Raw genomic sequence first — 22299 nt, 5'->3', positions numbered from 1 at the left:
AATAAGTATTTTTAAATATATTCATTGAAGCCTAATCTGTATTAATGTATAGATTTCTTAAACATATAGCTTTCAATTAAATAATTGCAATCAATGGAAAGCTGTCCTGTAAAACATTTGAGAATGTCACTTACGCCCTTTTTGCTCCAAGCCCTCGATAGTGGGAGGTGGTTTAACCCATGCATTATTTTTTGCTTTAACTATTGAAAAATAGCAGATCTACAAGCTCACAGCGCGGCACTCGCTGCCGCGCTGTGAGCTTGCAGAAGTCTTTGAATATTTTTGACCCGATTCTATAAGTGTCTTCTATGTCAGTGGTGACAAATGTGAAGGACTCCCAAAATGATATGTATTTGGCCACGGTCCCCCATCTCAAAATATTTCGTTCCAGGGACCCCCCCCAGAAGCAAAATTTTAGTTACAAATGTTCACTTAAAAAAATACATACATTCAAAGATTTGCACACATGTTCACGACTTGTGCTGTGAGCTTGTAGATCTGCTATTTTTCAATAGCTAAAGCAGTGATGTTACTAGGTTTTCAATGTAATGGGTCCCGGGACCCACAGGTGGTCATTCAAATGGGTCCCCAGAAAAGTTTTATGAGTCCTCAATAAAATGTTTTCGAGCGCTGTGAGCTTGTAGATCGGCTATTTTCAAAATGTTTGCCTATTTCTTATATTTATTTTACAATTTGGCTAATGTTTGAACTTAGAACTAGGATTTCTAAATACACTAGGCTACAGACACCCATTTAATTATATTTATATCACTGGGACCCCAATTTATGTTAAATGTTAAAATACTAGAGTACAAATGGAACAGGTCCATTTGGTTCCATTTGTTCACCGAGTTACAGACCCATAAAGCTCTATTTGGTTCCTAACTATCATTTATCTGGGGACCCCCTGGAACTCCCTCAAGGACCCAGGACCCCACTTTGAGAACCACTAGTGAAAATAGTTTTTAGCTGTTCCAGGTTTAACTGATAATAAATATTTACAGTGTTTATCTTACACAATACATTAAAAAACGAATTAAACTAACAATATAGCAACTTAAGTAGAAGAAGTAAATTATTTTAACATGGACTCCAATGGAGGCGCATCCCCGGGACCCCAGGACCATGACATGAATGAGTCCCTGGGCGACTTGAATGAGTTTTTGATGCGGGATGCGCACGTAATGACATCACTGCTAAAGTATAAATAATTCCAGGCCCCTCCACCTTGGGCCCTGGTAACTCAGTCCCACTTTCCCCCCCCTTGTGACGCCCCTGTTCAAATGGATCGTAATGAAGAAGGAAGTCATCTATTGACCACTGAATCATCTTAATCGCTCTCGCTGTCTTGTCTGTCTGTGTCCCCTCCTCTCTCTCTCTCTCATCCAGGGACGTGCTGGCCATTGGGAAAAGCGGGACAACTCCCGAACGGCCGGTTCATTCCCGGCCGGTCCAGGCCGGCCATTAGGAAAATAATAAAATAAAATGTCGTCCTTCGTTCCATTTTGGGGGCTGGGCGGCCAACAAAGTAAATCGTCACTGTCGGGCAGAAACCTCGGATCTCCAAGTTTCAAATTTGTAATTTTTTTTGCAAAGCAAAGCCCTGCTTCATCATACAAGGCCGTCGCACAAAAGTAGGGAAAACAGCAGATCTACAAGCACACAACGCCTCGCGGTGCGAGGCGTTGTGTGCTTGTAGATCTGCTGTTTTCACTAGTTTAAATCATTTTTAAAATGATAAATACAAATCAAACGGTTTTTGGACATACAAGGTTTCCACCCGACAACGACGAAATATAACTCATGTACAGTAATTGGCCCACTGGCTTGTCACTTGTCATGATCTGAAATGGCAAATCTTTGAGTAGCAGCAGCGCTATAGAGAGAGATCTCTCTCTATAGCGCGCAATGAGGCCTCTACAACTCTTTTTCCCGGGCTGAATCAGGGGCCCAGCATGTCCCTGCTCTCATCTACCATTGATATCATGCTGTATAGATTGGGTGTGTGTTCCTGGCATAGTGTTTCACTCTTCCCAGAATGGATTAAAGGATTGAATCCCAGTCCAGCTGGGATTTCCAGTGATAGGAATTCATTAACGTGGGTGTCGTCACTATGCATGGTTTGGACACTCCAGGGCCCCATAGTTATTAAAGTCCATACGCTTTGTAAGGCAATTGAAAAAGGGTTTAAGAAAAACAACTCTAGCTTTGTACTTTTTCTTTTTTGAATGTGTCTACGAAGTTAGCATTACTCTAATAGACCCCCAGGTGTGCTTATAAATCCCTTCCATAGCCACAGGGAGCCCCTTAAAAAAACCCTGAACAGAGGTACTGCCGCTCAATCTTCTATTTATTTATAAACATGTTTAAAAAAAACAATGCACCAAATGCTAACAGCATGTAGTGTAGCGCTCGGTGCTAGCGAGCGATCCGTGTATAGAGTGCGTTTTAGGGCCGGCGACTTACATTCATGCTGCAGTAGGCTGAGTTTCTCCATTCATTTGCGTGGAGCCAAGGAAACGGCGATACAAAACTGCGCCCGAAAGTACATTACGTCTTCAATGCACGCACAGCGATCTAAACACATGTAATCCAATCATTGTGAAGCCTTGATTTCGTCTTTCGTCTGATCGAAAAAAGACTCAGAGGAAGGCTACGCTAACGGACCCTGCATGCGTACAGAGAGACGCAACTGCTGGTATGCATTCTTCAGGCAGTGAGATGCACATGACGTCATGACGTCGCTGACACGTTAACCCTTCAGATAGTTTCTTAACACATGGGCGGCCAAGGTTTATAACATTTATAGCTGTTGCTGGTGCCACCATTGACTTACGTTATGTTTTGATGAGCCCCGCAAGCTTCGTGCGTGTGCACGTGCGTGTCCAGAGAAGATTGAGGAGGTACTCCATTTGTTTACAAAACGCTCGCGAAACTCGCGGTAAAAAAATCGCGGTAAATTCGCGGTAAAGTGTCGCCGTGAAAACAATCAGCTCTCTGCCTCCATGGGGCTGTTTTTACCTCATTCTCAGATAAAGCCGTTCTTATGTTTCAAAGTAGAATCTAAAGCCATGTAAAATCCTTCCGTGTGGGGAGAGACAGGGGGCTTCCTGCCCTGGCTGGGGTGACGTAATGGATTCAGGGCATGCAAAGGGAAGCTGCGGTCTCGAAAAGTTAACTATTTGTTGACTCGTCCCTCGACGATATAACTTCCTGTGGCAGGGTGACATCTAGTGGCCATAACTCGTCCCTGAACGCGTTTGGCTCCCCAAGTGTTAATGTGAAGATTTGCCTTCCCTGTGTATTTTTGGTTTCTTCCTGAAAGCTGAAAGCCTCTGAGTCAAAAGGCCTGATCGAAAAACACTAATGAGTTAATGACATCATATAATCATCCCCTCCCCTTTTACCATACACCCAACACTGTGGGTACTGTGGGGCCACATAACAAACACATTTTAACACTTTCTGTAGACTTTTTTTAAAGATTTTTTTAAATCTTCCTCCTAGTATAATCATAATACCTGATCATCATGTTTTGGGGGGGGGGGGGGGGGGGGGATCATGGCACCCCATTAAAGTAAATAAAATATACTTGTCCAATCTGTATGGTAGAGTATGTTAATACAATATAACTTACCTATTCGGGGTGGTTGTATTTTGTCTCTCTGCTCTTCCATTGAAATGCTTGGACTTGTGTCAAAGGTCATGTCTCTCCCAGATACAGGATGTGACATGAATGTTGACCTGATGGTCAACATTCTGTTTATCCCCTGAGCAAGCAAGCATGGCTCTCAATGATACAAATGTAAGCGCTTGTCAAATGTCAAAATGTGAATGCATCAAAAGTCAATGTTGTCTCTCTCTGTCTCTCTCTGTCTCCCCCCCTCTCTCTCTCTCTCTCTCTGTCTCTCTGTCTCTCTCTCTCCTCTCCCTCTCTCTCTCTCTCTCTCTCTCTCTGTCTCTCTCTCTCTCTCTCTCTCCCTCTCTCTCTCTCTCTCTCTCTCTGTCTCTCTCTCTCTCTCTCTCTCCCTCTCTCCCTCTCCTCTCTCCCTGTCTCCCTCTCTCTCGCTCCAAGAAGTCGGCAGAAACAGATGAAGAAGGTCCCCACCATCGTTCTGTCAGTCTCTTACAAGGGAGTCAAGTTCATCGATGCCACAAACAAGGTGACTGTGAGACTCACGTTGACCTTTAAAGATCCAGTAGCACAGGCCTGTTCTCTGCTAGAGAATGATTATTGGGTATTTAATGGGTTCCAGACGATATGCGGTCACCGCCTCCCAGTAATTCATTTTCAATGAGAGGCGGGCGGTCATTTCGGCCACGCAGCCAAGTTTAGAGGCGGTGAGGCGAGCGGGCGCGGTCCCGTGTAAATCCCCGCGAGCGTGCTCGTTTGTGCATGCGTACGCGGGCGGTGAGAGATGGATTGTGTTCATCTTTGTGAAATACCGTGCGCCGTTTACCTCGCTGAGCGAGTGTGTTTGTGTATCACCGCGGCGCGGTCCCCGCAGATCCAACCGCTGCCCGTCTGTAGAGCGCCTTAGTGATATCTGTATATCTCTCTCTCTTCCGGGTGGAAACATCATACTCCATGTCCAAAAAGTTTACTTTTCAGGATTCTTTTGTTTGATGTTGTAGAGCAGGGTTCCCCATTTAGTTTTCCCCAAGGGCCGAATTATGTCTAGGGCACCAAGCCGAGGGCCACAGCATTGCAGGGGGCGACGGTGGCGTTCCCGCTACTCCAGCGACAGTTTAGATATCGGGTGAAAATCTTGTATTTATCTGTCTAAAAACTGTTCGTTTTGAATTTATCATTTTAAAAATGAGTTAAACTAGTGAAAACAGCAGATCTACAAGCACACAACGCCTCGCACCGCGAGGCGTTGTGTGCTTGTAGATCGGCTGTTTTCACTACTTTTGTGCGACGGCCTTGTATGATTTGCGAAAGAACGTACAAATTTGGAGATACAAGATTTCCACCCGACAACGACGATATACTAGTGTTGTTGCTGCTTTTATACCACCATTATTACTGGGGTTGGTGCGGGCCAGACAGTAGCCCCCCACGGGCCGCAAATGGCCCGCGGGCCGCCTATTGGGGAACCCTGCTGTATACAGGGGTTAAAGTTCTCCGTCCTGGGGACGGATTTCCGTCCTGAGGAGTCCCTAGGGGCTATTTATGAGATCAATGGAGATTTGCAAAAAAAATAATAAAGGGAGTGGGGGGGGTGTAGCCATGGCCGCGATGTTAATAACATGACCGAAATCGTCAAAATGCAGCATAATACTTGCTAGTCAAGTCAAGTGATCTCCAAATTACAACGCATCCCTCCCCAGCGAATTATTTTAAAACATCTACTGTATGTGACTGAAGATGCGCTGCTCAGATGTGCAACAGGCTGGCCGCTGCCCAAGCAGCTGCTGTAACTTGACACCATTCACACCAAGTCAAGGTCCAAGCGTTAGCCATAGCATCAGTTAGCTTAGTTTTTAGCCCTGGTGTGTGTGGCTGTGTTGTGTGCATGACATGCAGATGTGCAAGCTCATAATGTGTTACTTCGTGACTCAAAGTACTTCGGATTTTAACGGTGAAGTTATGGAATTCGCTCTGTATGGATAGCAGTGTCCAAAAGATGAAATCACAGGAATAATGGAAGTCACAGGAGTTTTACACCATGTAAACAGCAGGTAGGCTATGGCTATCTAAATATGTGTTTACAGGGAAGGCAGCAGTAATTGACAATAAACGGTTGCTTACGTTCTCTTGCATTAAAATAAGCAACGGAACACTTGTTATGTTTGCCAATCAGAGATTCGGGGGGGTTTATTTGTCACTCACAAAAGTTATCCATACAGATGCTAATTCAAAACTTCGGGGCAGTGTTTCATTTGGGACCGACGCAGCGTAGCCTATCATGATTGGTGCTCATGGCTGTACTAGGCGGAGGTTTCTCCACTACATGGGCAGTGTTTCTCTCATATTACCCACGTGTGGTGGTTGAGTCAGCGACAATATGGAGCGGTTGGTTTAGTTGTGAATGAAGACTCGTCTCGGATGTGCTTAGCACAGTCAAAAACAAATGGAGGTGGCCATTCTCTATACTAATGCAGCTAACCCACTTTGTTTTAAGATGGGTGGATTGTTTAGCTGTGGTTGGCTGGATGAAACGTTTGACACAGGAAAGCCATTCAGGTCCCTGTTTCTGTTGGGTGTGCAACAGAAAGCTATGTTATGGCATCAACGGTGAAAAGACGCTTTTCAAACGGCCGCCGCGCGGGGGGGGGGGGGGGGGTGGGGGGGGGTGTTGGAAAATAAATTTCCGTCTTGGGATATTTTTTTTGCTTTAACCCCTGTGTATAGTATGATCATCAAAAAGTTTAAAATTGTACGTTTCTGCCCGACAGCAACTATATTAGTTGTATCTTCTTCCAGAGGCTGTGTACTTAAAAAAAAGTGTGTGGACACACACAACAACCTCATTAGGAATTCTGCCATTGACTTTGTCACCGATACGACTACTTGTAGACTCAATAAATCACATATCTCTACCGATCTGTCTGCTTCGCCAAATGGAAACAGCGATGTTTTTGAACACAAGTTAGTAGAAAACTGCTTCACAGTAACAATGCTAACTCATGTCTCCTCCTCTGTCTTGGTTCCAGAACATCATAGCGGAGCACGAGATCCGGAACATCTCGTGCGCGGCCCAGGACCCCGACGACCTCTCTACGTTTGCCTACATCACCAAAGACCTCAAGTCCAGTCACCACTACTGCCACGTCTTCACTGCCTTCGACGTGGTCAGTCAGTGCTACTGCAGTACTGAGCCATGCGTGTGTGTGTGTGTGCGCGTGTATGAGTGTGTGTGCGTGTATGAGTGTGTGTGTGTGTGTGTGTGCGTGTATGAGTGTGTGTGTGCTAGGGCATTAACGACTTGTGATTTTTGCAAGTCGACTCGACTCAGTGAAAAGTTGAGTTGAAGTCGACTTTATCGTTTGGTGACATCATCACATCACACACGTGATGACGTCCTCAGATGATTAACTTAAGGTTCATTTTATTGTATTACATTTTTTTCATTTCCCCCCCAAAAAATATTAAAAATGTATAGAAAAGGTTATCGAACTATTCACGTATTCAGAGGGTGTCAGGAGTCACCAGAAAAAAAGGACGGGTGTTTTCATTGAATCTGTCATGGTTAAAATGGAGATTGAAGTTACAATGGGTTTGTATAGGAAGGGGCAAATGGGGGAAATTAATATCAAATATATATCTAAATACTGAATCAAGCAATTCAAAAACTGTCCTGGGCGTTCCCAAAAGCCTGACCAAAATGACCAACGTTTGAAAATGACACAGCATTTTTTTTAAATGCATTTCTTTTTCCATTAGACTGTCGCAGTCCTCACAAGCATACAAATGCCAGTGTGTGTGTGTGTGTGTGTGTGTGTGTGTGTGTGTGTGTGTGTGTGTGTGTGTGTGTGTGTGTGTGTGTGTGTGTGTGTGTGCGCGCGCGCGCGCGTGCGTGTGTGCGTGCGTGCGTGCGTGCGTGCCATCTCTGCTTGTGGTTATAATTGTACAATTATAATTTTGATATTTGGTAGCCTAGGGCATGTTCATAAAATGTGTTTGAGAGGACTCCAACTTGCTGGACTGGCAAAAAAAAAAGCAGCAAAACAATTGGCTGAGTTCTGCTGTGTGTCTGCCATCATTGGCAGCCACTTTATTTGGAAAAGACGGTGCCATCTATTCTATATCCATAGTTTGTGTTTGTGTTTCATGATCTGCCCTATAGCATAGTAGGGAATTAAGGACATTATTTGTGAACATGATCTTTTGCACTGTACTGCATTGCCTCTTATTACTATTGGATTTTGATGATTTATGTCTTTAATCGTAATCCAATAAAGGAATTAACCCATTTAGGCCTAGGATTATTGACTGCTTTAACTATTGAAAAATAGCAGATCTACAAGCTCATTTTTGAAAAATCATGATTTTTCTTTGCAATTCTTTGAATATATCTATTTAATAGCGAACATTTGTAACTCAAATATTTGCTTCTGGGGGGTCCCTGGAACAACATATTTTGAGATGGCGGTCCGTGACTAAATACCTGTAATTTTGGGGGTCCTTGACATGAAAAGGTTTGTAGCAACTCATAATGTAATAACAGCTCATAATGTAATACGGGCTCATAATGTAATAAGAAAAATGTAATAAAAACTCATAATGTAATAATCAGCTCATAATGTAATAAAAAAAACGAGCGCATAACGTAATAATGGATTTTTCAATAATGTAATAATGTAATAATGTGTTACATTAAGAACCTCCACATAGGAGGCTCATAATGTAATAAAACTTCATAATGTAATAATGCATTTTTTATTACATCATGAGCTGATTATTACATTATGAGCTTTTATTACATTTTAATTATTACATTATGCGCTTGTTTTTTATTACATTATGAGCTGATTATTACATTATGAGTTTTTATTACATGTTTTTATTACATTATGAGCCCTTATTACATTATGAGTTGCTACACACCCTGCCAACTTTGTTGATGAAGAATGGAGCAACTATCTGCTAAACATGCAGCAAATGAATACAAATGGGGATCATTTAGCTGTACAAAGAGCACCCACAATGTTCAACATACAGTTCGTGATTGTATCGACACTGGGTGTTGATGCAACATCGATAATATACCCATGTGGTCAGTATGACAACAGCTAGTTCTGGGCCACTTTGCCGAAGGTCATGGGGACCATTATGTAAGCCTTGATGGACCAGTCAAACACTTGATTCAAAGAGTCCAGGAAGCAGAGGAGAGCGCACCACTTCGATCTGTCCCTCACTCTGGCCCTAAGTCTAGCCCTCACTCTGGCCCTGACTCGGTACCTCACTCTGGCCCTGGGCCGGATTTATAATAGGGCTTGACGTGCTGAAGCACAGGGCATCAACAACCACAGGGGGACACCAGAGGATCAACTGGGGAGAAGACGACAGCCAGCCCCATGGCCTCCCCTAAGTAACAAGAAATCTTGTGAAATAAAATGTCGTCAACCAATCATCAAGGATGATGATACACGAAAGAAGAAGAACTGTAAACAAAATATATTCACATGAGCTAAGCTAAGCTAACGTTGCTGTCTGTAATGACTGGTCACACCTAAGGGTTTTGAAGAAACGTTAGGTGGATACTAGTATGCACAACTCTAAACTGAGAACTGGTGCACTATTGTGTTGGAGCGCCTCAGTGTGGCTGCAGGGTTAAGGTGCTATCTATCCCTGATTGATTGATTGATTGATTGATTGATTGATTGAAGACTGTATTAGAAGTTTGCATAGGAAAAGGTTCATGACAGTACAGTTCACTGGTACAAGGTCAACTAAATGGAGATCCTAGTAAGCTTTTTGGCTTACAACTGAGACCACACTATTAAGTAGGGTGACCAGTCGTCCCGGTTTGGCCGGGACTGTTCGTTTTCAAGCTGCGTGTCCCGGTGTCCCGACAAATATCTCTAAAACACTAATATGTCCCGCTTTTCAACATTCACTACACAATTGTGCCAATAATAGTATCTCTTTTCAGTGGTTACATAGACATTTATCATGTTCTTTTCACGAAAACATGCTCACCTAACCAATCAGAAAACATGTACAAATTCATTGTGCGTCTGAATTCAACGCTGAGGCTCTTTGTCAATCACTCACTGCCTGTTTGCAACCCTGCGGTGTATGTGCGCTTGCACGAACGTTAGAGAATGGGCACGCACGTGCGCAATAACTTGCGCATTGCTTTTAGGGTTCCGGTTTCAGGCAACAGTGGTTTGCGTCCCGGTTTGAGCGTCTGAAAATATGGTCACCCTACTATTAAGTCATTATGCTAATGTATGGACGTCTCTGTTGTTTCATACACCATCTTTGGGCATATTCTACACTATTGTTATTTATAATTTGAGCTTGACTGTGATACATGTGGCTACCTGTTTGATTGATGTTTTTGTGGGATAGAGAAGCCAGGGCTTGTACTGTAGTTACATAATGGTCCCCATGACCTTCGGCAAAGTGGCCCAGAACTAGCTGTCGTCATACTGACCACATAGGGATATTATCGATGTTGCATCAACACCCAGTGTCGATACAATCACGAACTGTATGATGAACATTGTGGATGCTCTTTGTACAGCTAAATGATCCCCATTTGTATTCATTTGCTGCATGTTTAGCAGATAGTTGCTCCATTTTTCATCAACAAAGTTGGCAGGGTGTGTAGCAACTCATAATTTAATAGGGGCTCATAATGTAATAAAAACATGTAATAAAAACTCATAATGTAATAATCAGCTCATAATGTAATAAAAAACAAGCGCATAATGTAATAATTAAAATGGAATAAAAGCTCATAATGTAATAATCAGCTTATAATGTAATAAAAAATACATTATTACATTATGAAGTTTTATTACATTATGAGCCTCCTATGTGGAGGTTCTTAATGTAACACATTATTACATTATTACATTATTGAAAAATCCATTATTACGTTACGCGCTCGTTTTTTTTATTACATTATGAGCTGATTATTACATTATGAGTTTTTATTACATTTTTCTTATTACATTATGAGCCCTTATTACATTATGAGCCGTTATTACATTATGAGTTGCTACAAGGTTTGAGAACCACGGATTTAGAGGAAGGATTTTAGAAGTCGGATCAAAGATCGGGTCAATGATATTCAAAGACTTGCACACATTTTCACAATTTTTCAAAAAAATAGCAGATCTACAAGCTCGCAGCGCGGCACTCGGTGCCGCGCTGTGAGCTTGTATATCTGCTATTTTTCTAAAGTTAAAGCATACAATAATGGTTAAAGTGGTTAAAATCTAACGCGACTCGGGCGCGTTCCAGGTATTTGAGAGTTAAAATGTGTGTGTGTGCGTGTGTGTGTGTGTGTGCGTGTGCGTGTGTGTGTGTGTGTGCGTGCGTGTGTCCTCTCTCCCCGTGGTTCAGAACCTGGCCTACGAGATCATCCTGACGCTGGGCCAGGCCTTCGAGGTGGCCTACCAGCTGGCCCTGCAGGCCCGGAAGACCGGCCACGCCTCCTCCACCCTCCCCGAGAGCTTCGACAGCAAGCCCAGCAAGCCCGTCCCCAAGCCTCGCGTCAACATCCGCAAGTCTGTGAGTGTTCCTTTAACCCCCCGTCCCCTTAAAGCCCGTCCCCTTAAAGCCCGTCCCCAAGCCCCGCGTCAACATCCGCAAGTCTGTGAGTGTCCTTTAACCCCCCGTCCCCTTAAAGCCCGTCCCCTTAAAGCCTGTCCCCAAGCCCCGCGTCAACATCCGCAAGTCTGTGAGTGTCCTTTAACCCCCCGTCCCCTTAAAGCCCGTCCCCTTAAAGCCCGCCCCCAAGCCCCGCGTCAACATCCGCAAGTCTGTGAGTGTCCTTTAACCCCCCGTCCCCTTAAAGCCCGTCCCCTTAAAGCCTGTCCCCAAGCCCCGCGTCAACATCCCCAAGTCTGTGAGTGTCCTTTAACCCCCCCGTCCCCTTAAAGCCCGTCCCCAAGCCCCGCGTGTTCTTTTACTTACGTTCCCTCACCGACCTGACCGCACACACTCATAACCTTCTGTCCAAAAGAGACGGTCCCCCACAAGATCTAACGACAGGGTTTGATGTTTGAAAAATACATTTTATTTGAGAACCTTCAGAATCAGTGGTTTTCAACCCTTTTCCCATATCTGTTATTTACTCTGCATTTGAGCCACAGACAGATTCAACATTTGATGAGATTTAGCCTCTCAGACCCAAAACGTAAGAAGATTTTGTCCACAATTCCGTGCTGCATGGCCAATAGGAGAGATGATGACAGGCACACGTTGATCAACATCACAATTCTTCTACATTCCCTAATTGTGTAGACGTCTTGTAAACTAAGTAATGCAGATGTTAAACAATAATTTCACATCTTGAGAGCGTAAAATGACCCGTAAGGGTCCATTTGGTTTCATTTTACACTCTCAAGAGTCTCAAGACAAGATCTATAAGGGTCTATTTGTTTGCCAACTCCCCATCATTTAGCTGGGGACCACCTGGAACCCCCTCAAGGACCACTGGTGGTTCCCCGCACCACTGGTTGAAAACCACAGATCTAAACTGTCCAAGGTTGACATGACACATCAGACACACATGGAATTATTACCCAGCATCCTCTCTTCTTCTCATCCTCTGCTCTAACCTGAACCTCGTTCACTTTTGTTCCCAAGTCTCCCAATCCAGCTTGACTTCATTATTAGTATGGGTTGTGTGTTTGTGTGCAGTGAGTCGTGTGTTTGCATTCAGGGTTTATTAACACAACGGAAGCCAAGGTTTCTAACATTTCTAGCTGTTGCTGGTGCCGCCGTTTACTTACGCTTTATTTTGAAGAGCCTCGGAAGCTTTGTGCGTGTGCACGTGAGTGTACTGACGATTGAGGAAGAAAATCCATTTGTTTACAAACGCTCACGAAACTAAAATCCAAACCGAGGCCGACCATCGCGGTAAAGTGTCGCCGTGAAAACAATCATATCTCTGCTTCCCTGGCGTTCTTTGCACCTCATTCATAGATAAAACCCTTTTTATGTTTCAGCATAGAATAGAAGTGTATGCAGCCTAGACGCTCCATTTTGTTTCTGTGCGAGCCACGTTATGACGTATGGACCAGGGTCTTTCACAGGGAACAAAACATGCGCGCAGCTGCACGCTGCACAGTTAACCCCTTGTCTCGTTTCTCAACGAGACAACTTAGTTTTGGCACAGCGACCTCCAGTGGCCATATCTCGTTACTGAACAAGTTTGGCTCCATGGGTGTTAAAAGGTGTAGTAAGTGATTGTTTCTTACTTAAAACGCCCTCACTGATATATCATCACATTTCTCTAAATTCTCTTTTTGATGTCCGGAGCTAAAAGGTTAGTGATGAAACACCTCCGTTTAGCATCCAGACGGAGGCGTAGAGATGGATGTTTGACCTCCCCTCCTCCTGTCCTCCCCGCGGTGTGTCAAACACTGGCTGATTGATGGGCTGTGGAGCACAGCGCCCGCTCGCCCCGCTGGGAGAGAGACATAGACGTCTCACACACAGAGAGAGAGAGAGAGAGAGAGCGGTGCATAATGTCAGGGGCGTCACACCAAATGCTGGGCCCTGGGTACAAGGATTCACTGCGGGCCCCCCCCATGAATGTTAACTATTGAAAAATAGCAGATATACAAGCTCACAACGCGGCACCGAGTGCCGCGCTGCGAGCTTGTAGATCTACTATTTTTGACAAATCGTGAAAATGTGTGCCAAGAAACCTGTTTTCACGTCAGTGATGCTCAAACTTTTTCATGTGAAGGACCCCCCCATCTCAAAATATTTAGTTCCAGGGACCCTCCCAGAAGCAAAATTTTAGTTACAAATGTTCACTTAAAAAATACATATATTCAAAGATTTGCGCACATTTTCATGACTTTTCAAAAATAGCAGATCTACAAGCTCGCAGCGCGGCACTCGGTGCCGCGCTGTGAGCTTGTATATCTGCTATTTTTCAATAGATAAAGTTACGAGGGCCCCTCCACCTTGGGCCCTGGTAACTCAGTCCCACTTTCCTACCCCCCTTGTGACGCCCCTGCATAATGTACTGCAAGGGGTGGAAGAAGTATTCAGATTTAGTTTTATTTTACTTAACTAAAAAGTAGCAATACCACAATGTAGATAGTTCAACTTTTCGTGTTCTCGTGCTTGTAGATCTGCTACTTTTGCCGTTTTCAAATTTGAATCCTGTAAAGCAACAGTTTTAGACAGTTTTCCACTCGACAGAGACAATGTACTCAGTATTGGTGATTTTTTTTTTTTTTTTTTAATTGTGAATTTGTGTCCCAGCACGGCTGACGGCTAGTCATTGAATTTTTTTTCATTTTCATTTTTTCATTTCATTTGAAAGCTGGGAATCATAGCTACAAAATGATTGAGATTGACCCAACAGTTTGTTTTGAAGATATGGCTTATAGAATGATGCCATGCTGAAATACTACTTTTGAGATATTCAAGTTCTAAATAAATTTCTAACCTGCAATGACCTGCATGATCTCTCACATTAATTAAAGAAAGTCTTATTTACATGCAGAGTTAAGCTCTGGCGTTTAAGTGAAATGTAGCCTGATATTTATGAAATGCTTCTGTGGCTTTATCACATTTTAGTGAAAAAAAAAGAAGTAATTTCAGCTGTGGTCTAAAGTAGTGGCTTCCGAAATGACTGCCCCTGTCACACTCAGTCACATGTTGACCGGTGGAAAGATGCCAATGTCTCCGCAAGTCTCCTATATGGGATACTCTGCCGTTCATCAAATTATGGGCTTAGGAATGCGACAAAAACCCTCCATGAAGAATTCCCATGAATCCCAGGCTTCATGGAGTGTGTAACTGATGTAAAATAAGTCCTTTTTTGGGTCTTTTTGTATGTTTTGTAATAATAAAGTAACTAGTAAGTAAGCTGTCAAATTATAGTGGATGAAAAAGTACAATATTTTGTCACTCTCCTCCGCCACATTGAACCGTGCCACCCCGACGTGCAATGGAGAGAAGAGAATGTATTGACATTCTGTGTGTGTCTGACCTAGCCTGCAACCACACCGTGTGCTGGAGTCTCTGGATTCTCTCCAAGTGTGGGCGGTAAAGAGAGAGAGAGAGAGAGAGAGAGAGAGAGAGAGAGAGAGAGAGAGAATGATTTAAAAGAGAAAACGTTGAGGTGCATGACAATGTACTATAATTTGTAATTCGAAGGGGGTTTAGGCTAGAGCATTCACCAAATATTCGAATATTCGAATATCAAAGTCACTATTCGACGTTGTTCACCAAAGTCGAATATTCGCTTATTTTTATTTTAATGTTTTTATGTTTTCTCTTTAAAAATATGTATAGTTTATAAAGCTTGGCTAGATAGGAAGTCATAAGAATGAGTTGTCAATGCCCCTGGTGGATGAATTTGTTAATGCTCTATACCAGGGCTTCTCAAACCTTTTTAGGCCGTGAGCCCCAAAATAAACATATTTGAACTGGGGACCCCCACCCTGACAAGCACTTGGAATTGTAGGTATTACATTTAATGTGACTTGGTTCCACAGATGAATTTGTGAAAATAGCAGATCTGGCGTTGTGAGGCGTTGTGAGCATGTAGATCGGCTATTTTCACAATGTTCGCCTCTTGCTTACTTAATATTTGACAGTTTGGCCAGTCCTGTCGAATATTCCACTATTCGAATACTTTGAGGTCGAATAATTAGAATACTAAAAATCACTATTCGTGAATGCCCTAGTTTAGGCGATATTTTCTTGTTAAAGACTTCTCGATAGTAAGTAAGTAGGTCGCAGAGACGTGTTATTGGTATTGGCCGAGAGAGGATGTCTGATGCCTTTTTAGTGCGCTACACCCCTGGGAGAGGGATTGCTTTGGTGGAGTGCAACACCTACAGAACCATACTTGTCTTAGTTACCCAAGCCATGCGACTCACGGGGTGCGCTAGCTGTGCTTATACCAAAAGCCCCTGGCTACACCAAGGATTGATTGATTGATTGATTGAAGACTTTATTAGAAGTTTGCATAGGAAAAGGTACAGTTTCATGACGGTACAGTTCACTGGTACAAGGTCTACTAAGGAGATCCTAGAAAAGACTACGCTTATTTCCAGAGGAAACCATTTAAAGTTATACTATGTAACTTTTTTTATAAAACATATCTTAAAATTGTCCTAACTATTAAATCGCTAAAGTTTTAGAACCCCCACTCTGTTAATTTCAGCTCCCAAAGCCTTTTCTTTATATGTGTTCTACTGAGCCCTGGTGGCCGTGACCGGGGCTGTTTTTCCCGGCAAAATTACGTCATATGCATCATTCTGTACACGTGTCTCCCTACCGGCCAATCAAAGCCCAGATCATACACTGCTGAGCTCTTCAAGAAGTACACTGCAGTGTTTACACTGGGCTAGGAGTCTAGCATGTAACTCCCCAACCGAGGCTCGTAGAGGGACACGAAAGACCTCTATGGATAGGTCTCGGCGAGGCGAGGCGGACGCCCGGTCCGCGGCGAAAAACGGCCGAAAAAAGCAGACGCGACCGTGGTTTGCTCTACTGCTACTGACCACTAGTTGAGCAACTTACACAGTATAGCGTTAAGTCTCTCATATAACATTGAATGACAGACGAATAGAACACAGTACTATGCAGTAGATATATTCAGTAAAAAAAGAAGAAAGACAAAAAAAACTGTAAATCTATACAAACAGTAAGTATATACAAAGAAGGGGCAGGGGAGGGTAGGGCTGGGCTAGGTTTGTTTTACCAGTTGCGAACGGCTGCTGCCTGTAAGTGGTTTTTCAGGGCGATTTTAAAGGATGCTAGTGATCCACACTCCTTTAAGACCTTCGGTAGGGCATTCCACATTTTTGTTGTATAGCAGAAGAATGAGTTTGACCCTTTGTTTGAGTTTACTCTGGGTTGAACGTGATCTGTGGTGCTGCCTCTGGTGTTGTAATTGTGGACAACATTTTTAAAGTATTTTGCCAGGTACATGGGTATCTTAGTGGTGTAGTGTATCTTGTACACCAGGCCCATTGCAAGTTGCTGTACTCTGAGCCACCCCACTCTTAACTGGTGAGTAGCGGTGAGGTGAGTCTGATAGGGAGTATATGTGCGGGAGACCAGGGAGTGTGTATACAAAACACATACGCGTGCGCAGAAATAGAACCAATCCTATGTTTACAGCGTGCGTATCCGGGGCTCGCGCTATCCGTGATCCTGGTGTAGCCGATATCATTGATATCGGATCTTTCCAAAACACGCATATGAGCGCACGCCCCGACGCGCGTGAAAAGACTTGGTGTAGCCTGGCCGTCGTACGGTGTTGTTGTTGGCGTCCAGAATCGAACCTAGAACCTTGTGGGCGAGTGCTGCGCGACGCAGAGACCCGTCATTCAACTTCATGTCCACATTAACCAAGTGCCGCGCTGCGAACTTGTAGATCTGCTATTTTTGAAAAAGTCGTGAAAATGTGTGCAAATCTTTGAATATATGTATTTTCAAAGCGAATGTAACTCAAATTTTGCCTCTGGGTGGTCCCTGGAACTAAATATTTTGAGATGGGGGTCCGTGGCCAAATAAATATCATTTTGGGGGTCCTTCACATGAAAAGGTTTGAGAACCACTGACATAGACTATTAGTAGGGCAGGAGAGAGGGGTCTACCAGCACCCCAATGACATGTTTTCGAAACCTGTTTTTTTAGGACCGTTATGATGTCTAGTTATGATTTCTGCTTGTTGCCGTGGTCAACTAATGTCCCATGGGGTTCATTTTTAACCTTTTCTCACAACTATTCCCAATCTGAACCATACAATGGTCATAACAGAAAATGCCATAACTCTTGATGTAAACAACCTACAGGGACAAATGAACACACTTTTTTATATGATTTTGACCCAGGGAATTCATTAAAGTGGTTATTGTTAACATTTAAGCACATCTTAACCCTATTTCAGGACAGAAACGGCAAAAAATAACCCAAAAATGTTCAAAACACGTCTATACTTCTCTTTGTACAGATAAATTAAGGTGTATTATTTTTATACCACAGGTTTTTTAGGACCCTTATGATGTCTAGTTATGATTTCTGCTTGTTGCCGTGGTCAACTAATGTCCCATGGGGTTCATTTTTAACCTTTTCTCACAACTATCCCCAATCTCAACCATACAATGGACATAACAAAATGCCATCACTCTTGATGTAAACAACCTACAGGGACAAATGAACACACTTTTTTATATGATTTTGACACAAGGAATTCATTTACGGCATCATTTTTAACATTCAAGCACATCTTGACCCTTTTTCAGGACAGAAACAGCGAAAAACTACCAGAAAATGTTCAAAAACATCTATATTTCTCTTTGTACATATAAATATTAAGGTGTATTCTTTTTATACCACTTGTTTTTTGAACCCTAATGGTGTCTAGACAATATTGCTTCTTGTTGCCGTGGTCAATCAACGTGGCTTGGGGTTCATTTTAACCCTTTCTTACACCTATCCCCAAAACAAAACATAAGATGGAGATAATAGAAAATACCATAACTCTTGAAGTAAACAACATACAGAGACAAATCAACACATTTTCCCCACATCATTTGCACCCAAGGAACTCATTAACGTGGTTATTATTAAGATTCAAGCACATTTTGACACTACTTCATGGCAGAAACTGCAAAAGAATTGCAGAAAATATTCAAATCACATCTATATTTCTCTTTGTACAACATTTCTAAGGTCACACGTCATGTTTCTTAGTACCCTAATGGTGTCTAGTGTCAAGATTTAGTATTGTTGCCCAACTCATGTCCCATGGGGTTCATGTTTTTTCCCCAGATATGTTTTTGGGCTTTTATGCCTTTATTGACAGGACAGTAGACTGACAGGAAACGGGGAGAGAGAATGACACGCAGCAAATCTGGACGGGCTCGGGGATCGAAACAGTGACCCGCTGCAGGCTACACAAAGCCTACTGTATGTGGGATGCGCCCAGACCATTTTGAATCGATGTCCATACGTTATCAAACAACAATTTCACTGGTCAGTGTCTTCCATCTCATCAAACTCCACCTCATCCTCTTCCTTATCATCATCATTATCATCACTGAGGACAGCCAACAGGTCAATGAGAGATTGGGGAAGAATTGGCCCACAAGACCAGACAGGCTCCAAAGTCCCTCCTTCCGTCTTCTGCCACCCCTGACCTTCGTCATAGGTTTAGGCCCCCACAAGATTGGCTCAGCTGCTGGATTGTAACAGGCCACTCACTCTATAGTTCACCCGCTGGATGTGGGGGATGAGCATATTGGCAGAGGGGCAGGCAGGCAAAATGCACTCTAGACCTGCTGCAGAGGGTCTCGTCTTCACCCACCAGTTTATTCAGCATCTTGCTCCTAGCCTGGTCGACTGATGTCTCGCGTGCTTGATTTTACATCACACACGCGAAGGCTTCCAGCTGCTCCTGCACTTCCGGCTTCAACTTACACTCATCGCCAAGCATTTCTCTCAAAATGTTGCATTATGTATAATGCAACATTTTGAGAGACCAAATTTAGCAATAATCGTAACAATCATTCTACAGCCAGCTGGGCAATGAGTGTAAGTTGAAGCCGGAAGTGCAGGAACAGCTGGAAGCCTTCACGTGTGTGATGTAAAAGTAAGCAATTTACCCCGAGTGAGAGGACATTATGCTCTGATAATGTCCTGTGTGAGGGGGTGATCGGACGAGGCGAAGCCGAGTCCGATAACACCCACTCGGGGTCGGACACCCATAATGTCCGACCCCGAGTGGTAAATAGCTTTTCTACCACTTTTTTCCGTATACATGAAAGAAAACACATAGTTGTAACTTGCAAGGATATTAAGTTACAATCATTATTGCCTATAAAACTTCCGCGACGACAGCAAATAGTTCCACAAACAACATCTTCTACTCACCACCAGATGACGCCAACTCCATGCAGAGAAAGATGTCTAGCATACAGCTAAGCTAACGTCAGTTAGAAGGACCGTTCCGGCCGTAAATAGAGGCTGTTCGCTTCCAGAAAGGCATAGGTTCAGAGAAAAGGGGCTTTAAAGTTGGCGGATTGCATTGGATCCAAATAAATCGGCGACGTCGTACGCACGTTAGTAAACATAGGACCGCTACGACCGTCATATGTTGGTTGGGGGAAAGGTGTTCCGACTACCTCCTGAAGTCCCCGGATGTACACTGAGGCGCATTGATCTCGTCCTCACACAACTGCGGCGGTTGTTCTGCCATAACCTCCGGAATTTAGCCAATCAGAATCCAGTATTTGAACATGTGACTAGAAAAAGTGGTAGAATCAAGCACGCAAGACATCAGTCGACCAGGCTAGGAGCAAGATGCTGAATGAACTGGTGGGTGAAGACGAGACCCTCTGCAGCAGGTCTAGAGTGCATTTTGCCCACCTGCCCCTCTGCCAATATGCTCATCCCCCACATCCAGCGGGTGAACTATAGAGTGAGTGGCCTGTTACAAGCCAGCAGCTGAGCCAATCTTGTGGGGGCCTAAAGCTATGACGAAGGTCAGGGGTGGCAGAAGACGGAAGGAGGGACTTTGGAGCCTGTCTGGTCTTGTGGGCCAATTCTTCCCCAATCTCTCATTGACCTGTTGGCTGTCCTCAGTGATGATAATGATGATGATAAGGAAGAGGATGAGGTGGAGTTTGATGAGATGGAAGACACTGACCAGTGAAATTGTTGTTTGATAACGTATGGACATCGATTCAAAATGGTCTGGGCGCATCTCACATACAGTAGGCTTTGTGTAGCCTGCAGTGGGTCGCTGTTTCAATCCCCGAGCCCGTCCAGATTTGCTGCGTGTCATTCTCTCTCCCCGTTTCCTGTCAGTCTACTGTCCTGTCAATAAAGGCATAAAAGCCCAAAAACATATCTGGGGAAAAAACATGAACCCCATGGGACATGAGTTGGGCAACACTACTAAATCTTGACACTAGACACCATTAGGGTACTAAGAAACATGACGTGTGACCTTAGAAATGTTGTACAAAGAGAAATATAGATGTGATTTTAATATTTTCTGCAATTCTTTTGCAGTTTCTGCCATGAAGGCCCGATAGTCCCGAGATTATTTCAATGTCTTTCCCTGCCAGGCCCGATAGTCCAGAGAATTTCCGCCATTTTGAAAAAAAAAAAAATGTTTTTTTTTCAAAAAAAAATTTTTTTCAATTTTTTTTTCTGACCCCAAAAAATGTAGTAGGCATGATAGAAATCGCGAAATTGCATGTTTAACCCCCATAGCAACCCCATCTATCAAACATGGCAGCCATCTTTGTTTACATTTTAGGAAAACATAATGGCTTCTATCTCATGAATGCCTGAACGGATTTCCATTCGGATTTTTTTGTTTGAAAGCTGTGAGCAATGTGGACACACGTGGTGCATTATCTAGGCATGGGTGTGCATGATCCGTGCACTATGATTTACATGGAAGTCTATGGAGACCAGAGGCACCGTAGAGTACGAAGGTATAATGGCGGGGAATGTGTTAATGAGTTCCTTGGGTGCAAATGATGTGGGAAAATGTTTTGATTTGTCTCTGTATGTTGTTTACTTCAAGAGTTATGGTATTTTCTATTATCTCCATCTTATGTTTTGTTTTGGGGATAGGTGTAAGAAAGGGTTAAAATGAACCCCAAGCCACGTTGATTGACCACGGCAACAAGAAGCAATATTGTCTAGACACCATTAGGGTTCAAAAAACAAGTGGTATAAAAAGAATACACCTTAATATTTATATGTACAAAGAGAAATATAGATGTTTTTGAACATTTTCTGGTAATTTTTCGCTGTTTCTGTCCTGAAATAGGGTCAAGATGTGCTTGAATGTTAAAAATGATGAGGTAAATAAATTCCTTGTGTCAAAATCATATAGAAAAATGTGTTCATTTGTCCCTGTAGGTTGTTTACTTCAAGAGTTAAGGCATTTTGTTATGTCCATTGTATGGTCCAGATTGGGGATAGATGTAAGAAAAGGTTAAAAATGAACCCCATGGGACATTAGTTGTCAACGGCAACAAGAAGAAATCATAACTAGACACCATAAGGGTCCTAAAAAACATGTGGTATAAAAAGAATACACGTTAATGTATTTGTACAAAGAGAAATATAGATGTGTTTTGAACATTTATGGTCGTTTTTCGCTGTTTCTGGCCTGAAATAGGGTCAAGATGTGCTTTAATGTTAAAAATGATGCCAGAAATGAATTCCTTGTGTCAAAATCATATAAAAAAAGTGTGTTCATTTGTCCCTGTAGGTTGTTTACATCAAGAGTTATGGCATTTTCTGTTATGACCATTGTATGGTTCAGATTGGGAATAGTTGTGAGAAAAGGTTAAAAATGAACCCCATGGGACATTAGCTGACCACGGCAACAAGCAGAAATCATAACTAGACATCATAACGGTCCTAAAAAAACAGGTTTTGAAAACATGTCATTGGGGTGCTGGTAGACCCCTCTCTCCTGCCCTACTATATGTCTATGGAGCTCAGTTAGTCTGTTCTTGAGAGACCACTATGATAGTGGTCTCTCAAGAACAGACTAACTGAGCTCCAGTCAAGTGAAAAGGACCTTTTCTTTTCGATTTTTCAAAAATAGCAGATCTACAAGCTCGCAGCCGCGCTGTGAGCTTGTATGTCTGCTATTTTTC

General features: G+C 43.1%; 1 protein-coding gene across 2 annotated transcripts in view; it reads left to right on the top strand.

The window, feature by feature from the left end:
- LOC308309193 (ankyrin repeat and sterile alpha motif domain-containing protein 1B-like) overlaps positions 1 to 22299 on the top strand; it is a gene marked incomplete at its 5' end in the record, with an annotated part of 162184 nt that overhangs the window by 125780 nt on the left and 14105 nt on the right. For both annotated transcript variants that reach the window (XM_080754684.1, XM_080754683.1), the window contains 3 exons: positions 4086 to 4163; positions 6661 to 6798; positions 11027 to 11194. In XM_080754684.1, coding sequence (XP_080610810.1) covers positions 4086 to 4163; positions 6661 to 6798; positions 11027 to 11194 — 384 coding nt within the window. The remainder of the gene's footprint in view (positions 1 to 4085; positions 4164 to 6660; positions 6799 to 11026; positions 11195 to 22299) is intronic.

The sequence above is a fragment of the Nannobrachium achirus genome (assembly GCF_963921795.1).
Source record: "Nannobrachium achirus genome assembly, chromosome: 23".
In the NCBI taxonomy this organism is placed as follows: domain Eukaryota; kingdom Metazoa; phylum Chordata; class Actinopteri; order Myctophiformes; family Myctophidae; genus Nannobrachium; species Nannobrachium achirus.
Note: the sequence above shows the minus strand (reverse complement) of the source record. Positions and strands in the feature narration are given on the sequence as shown.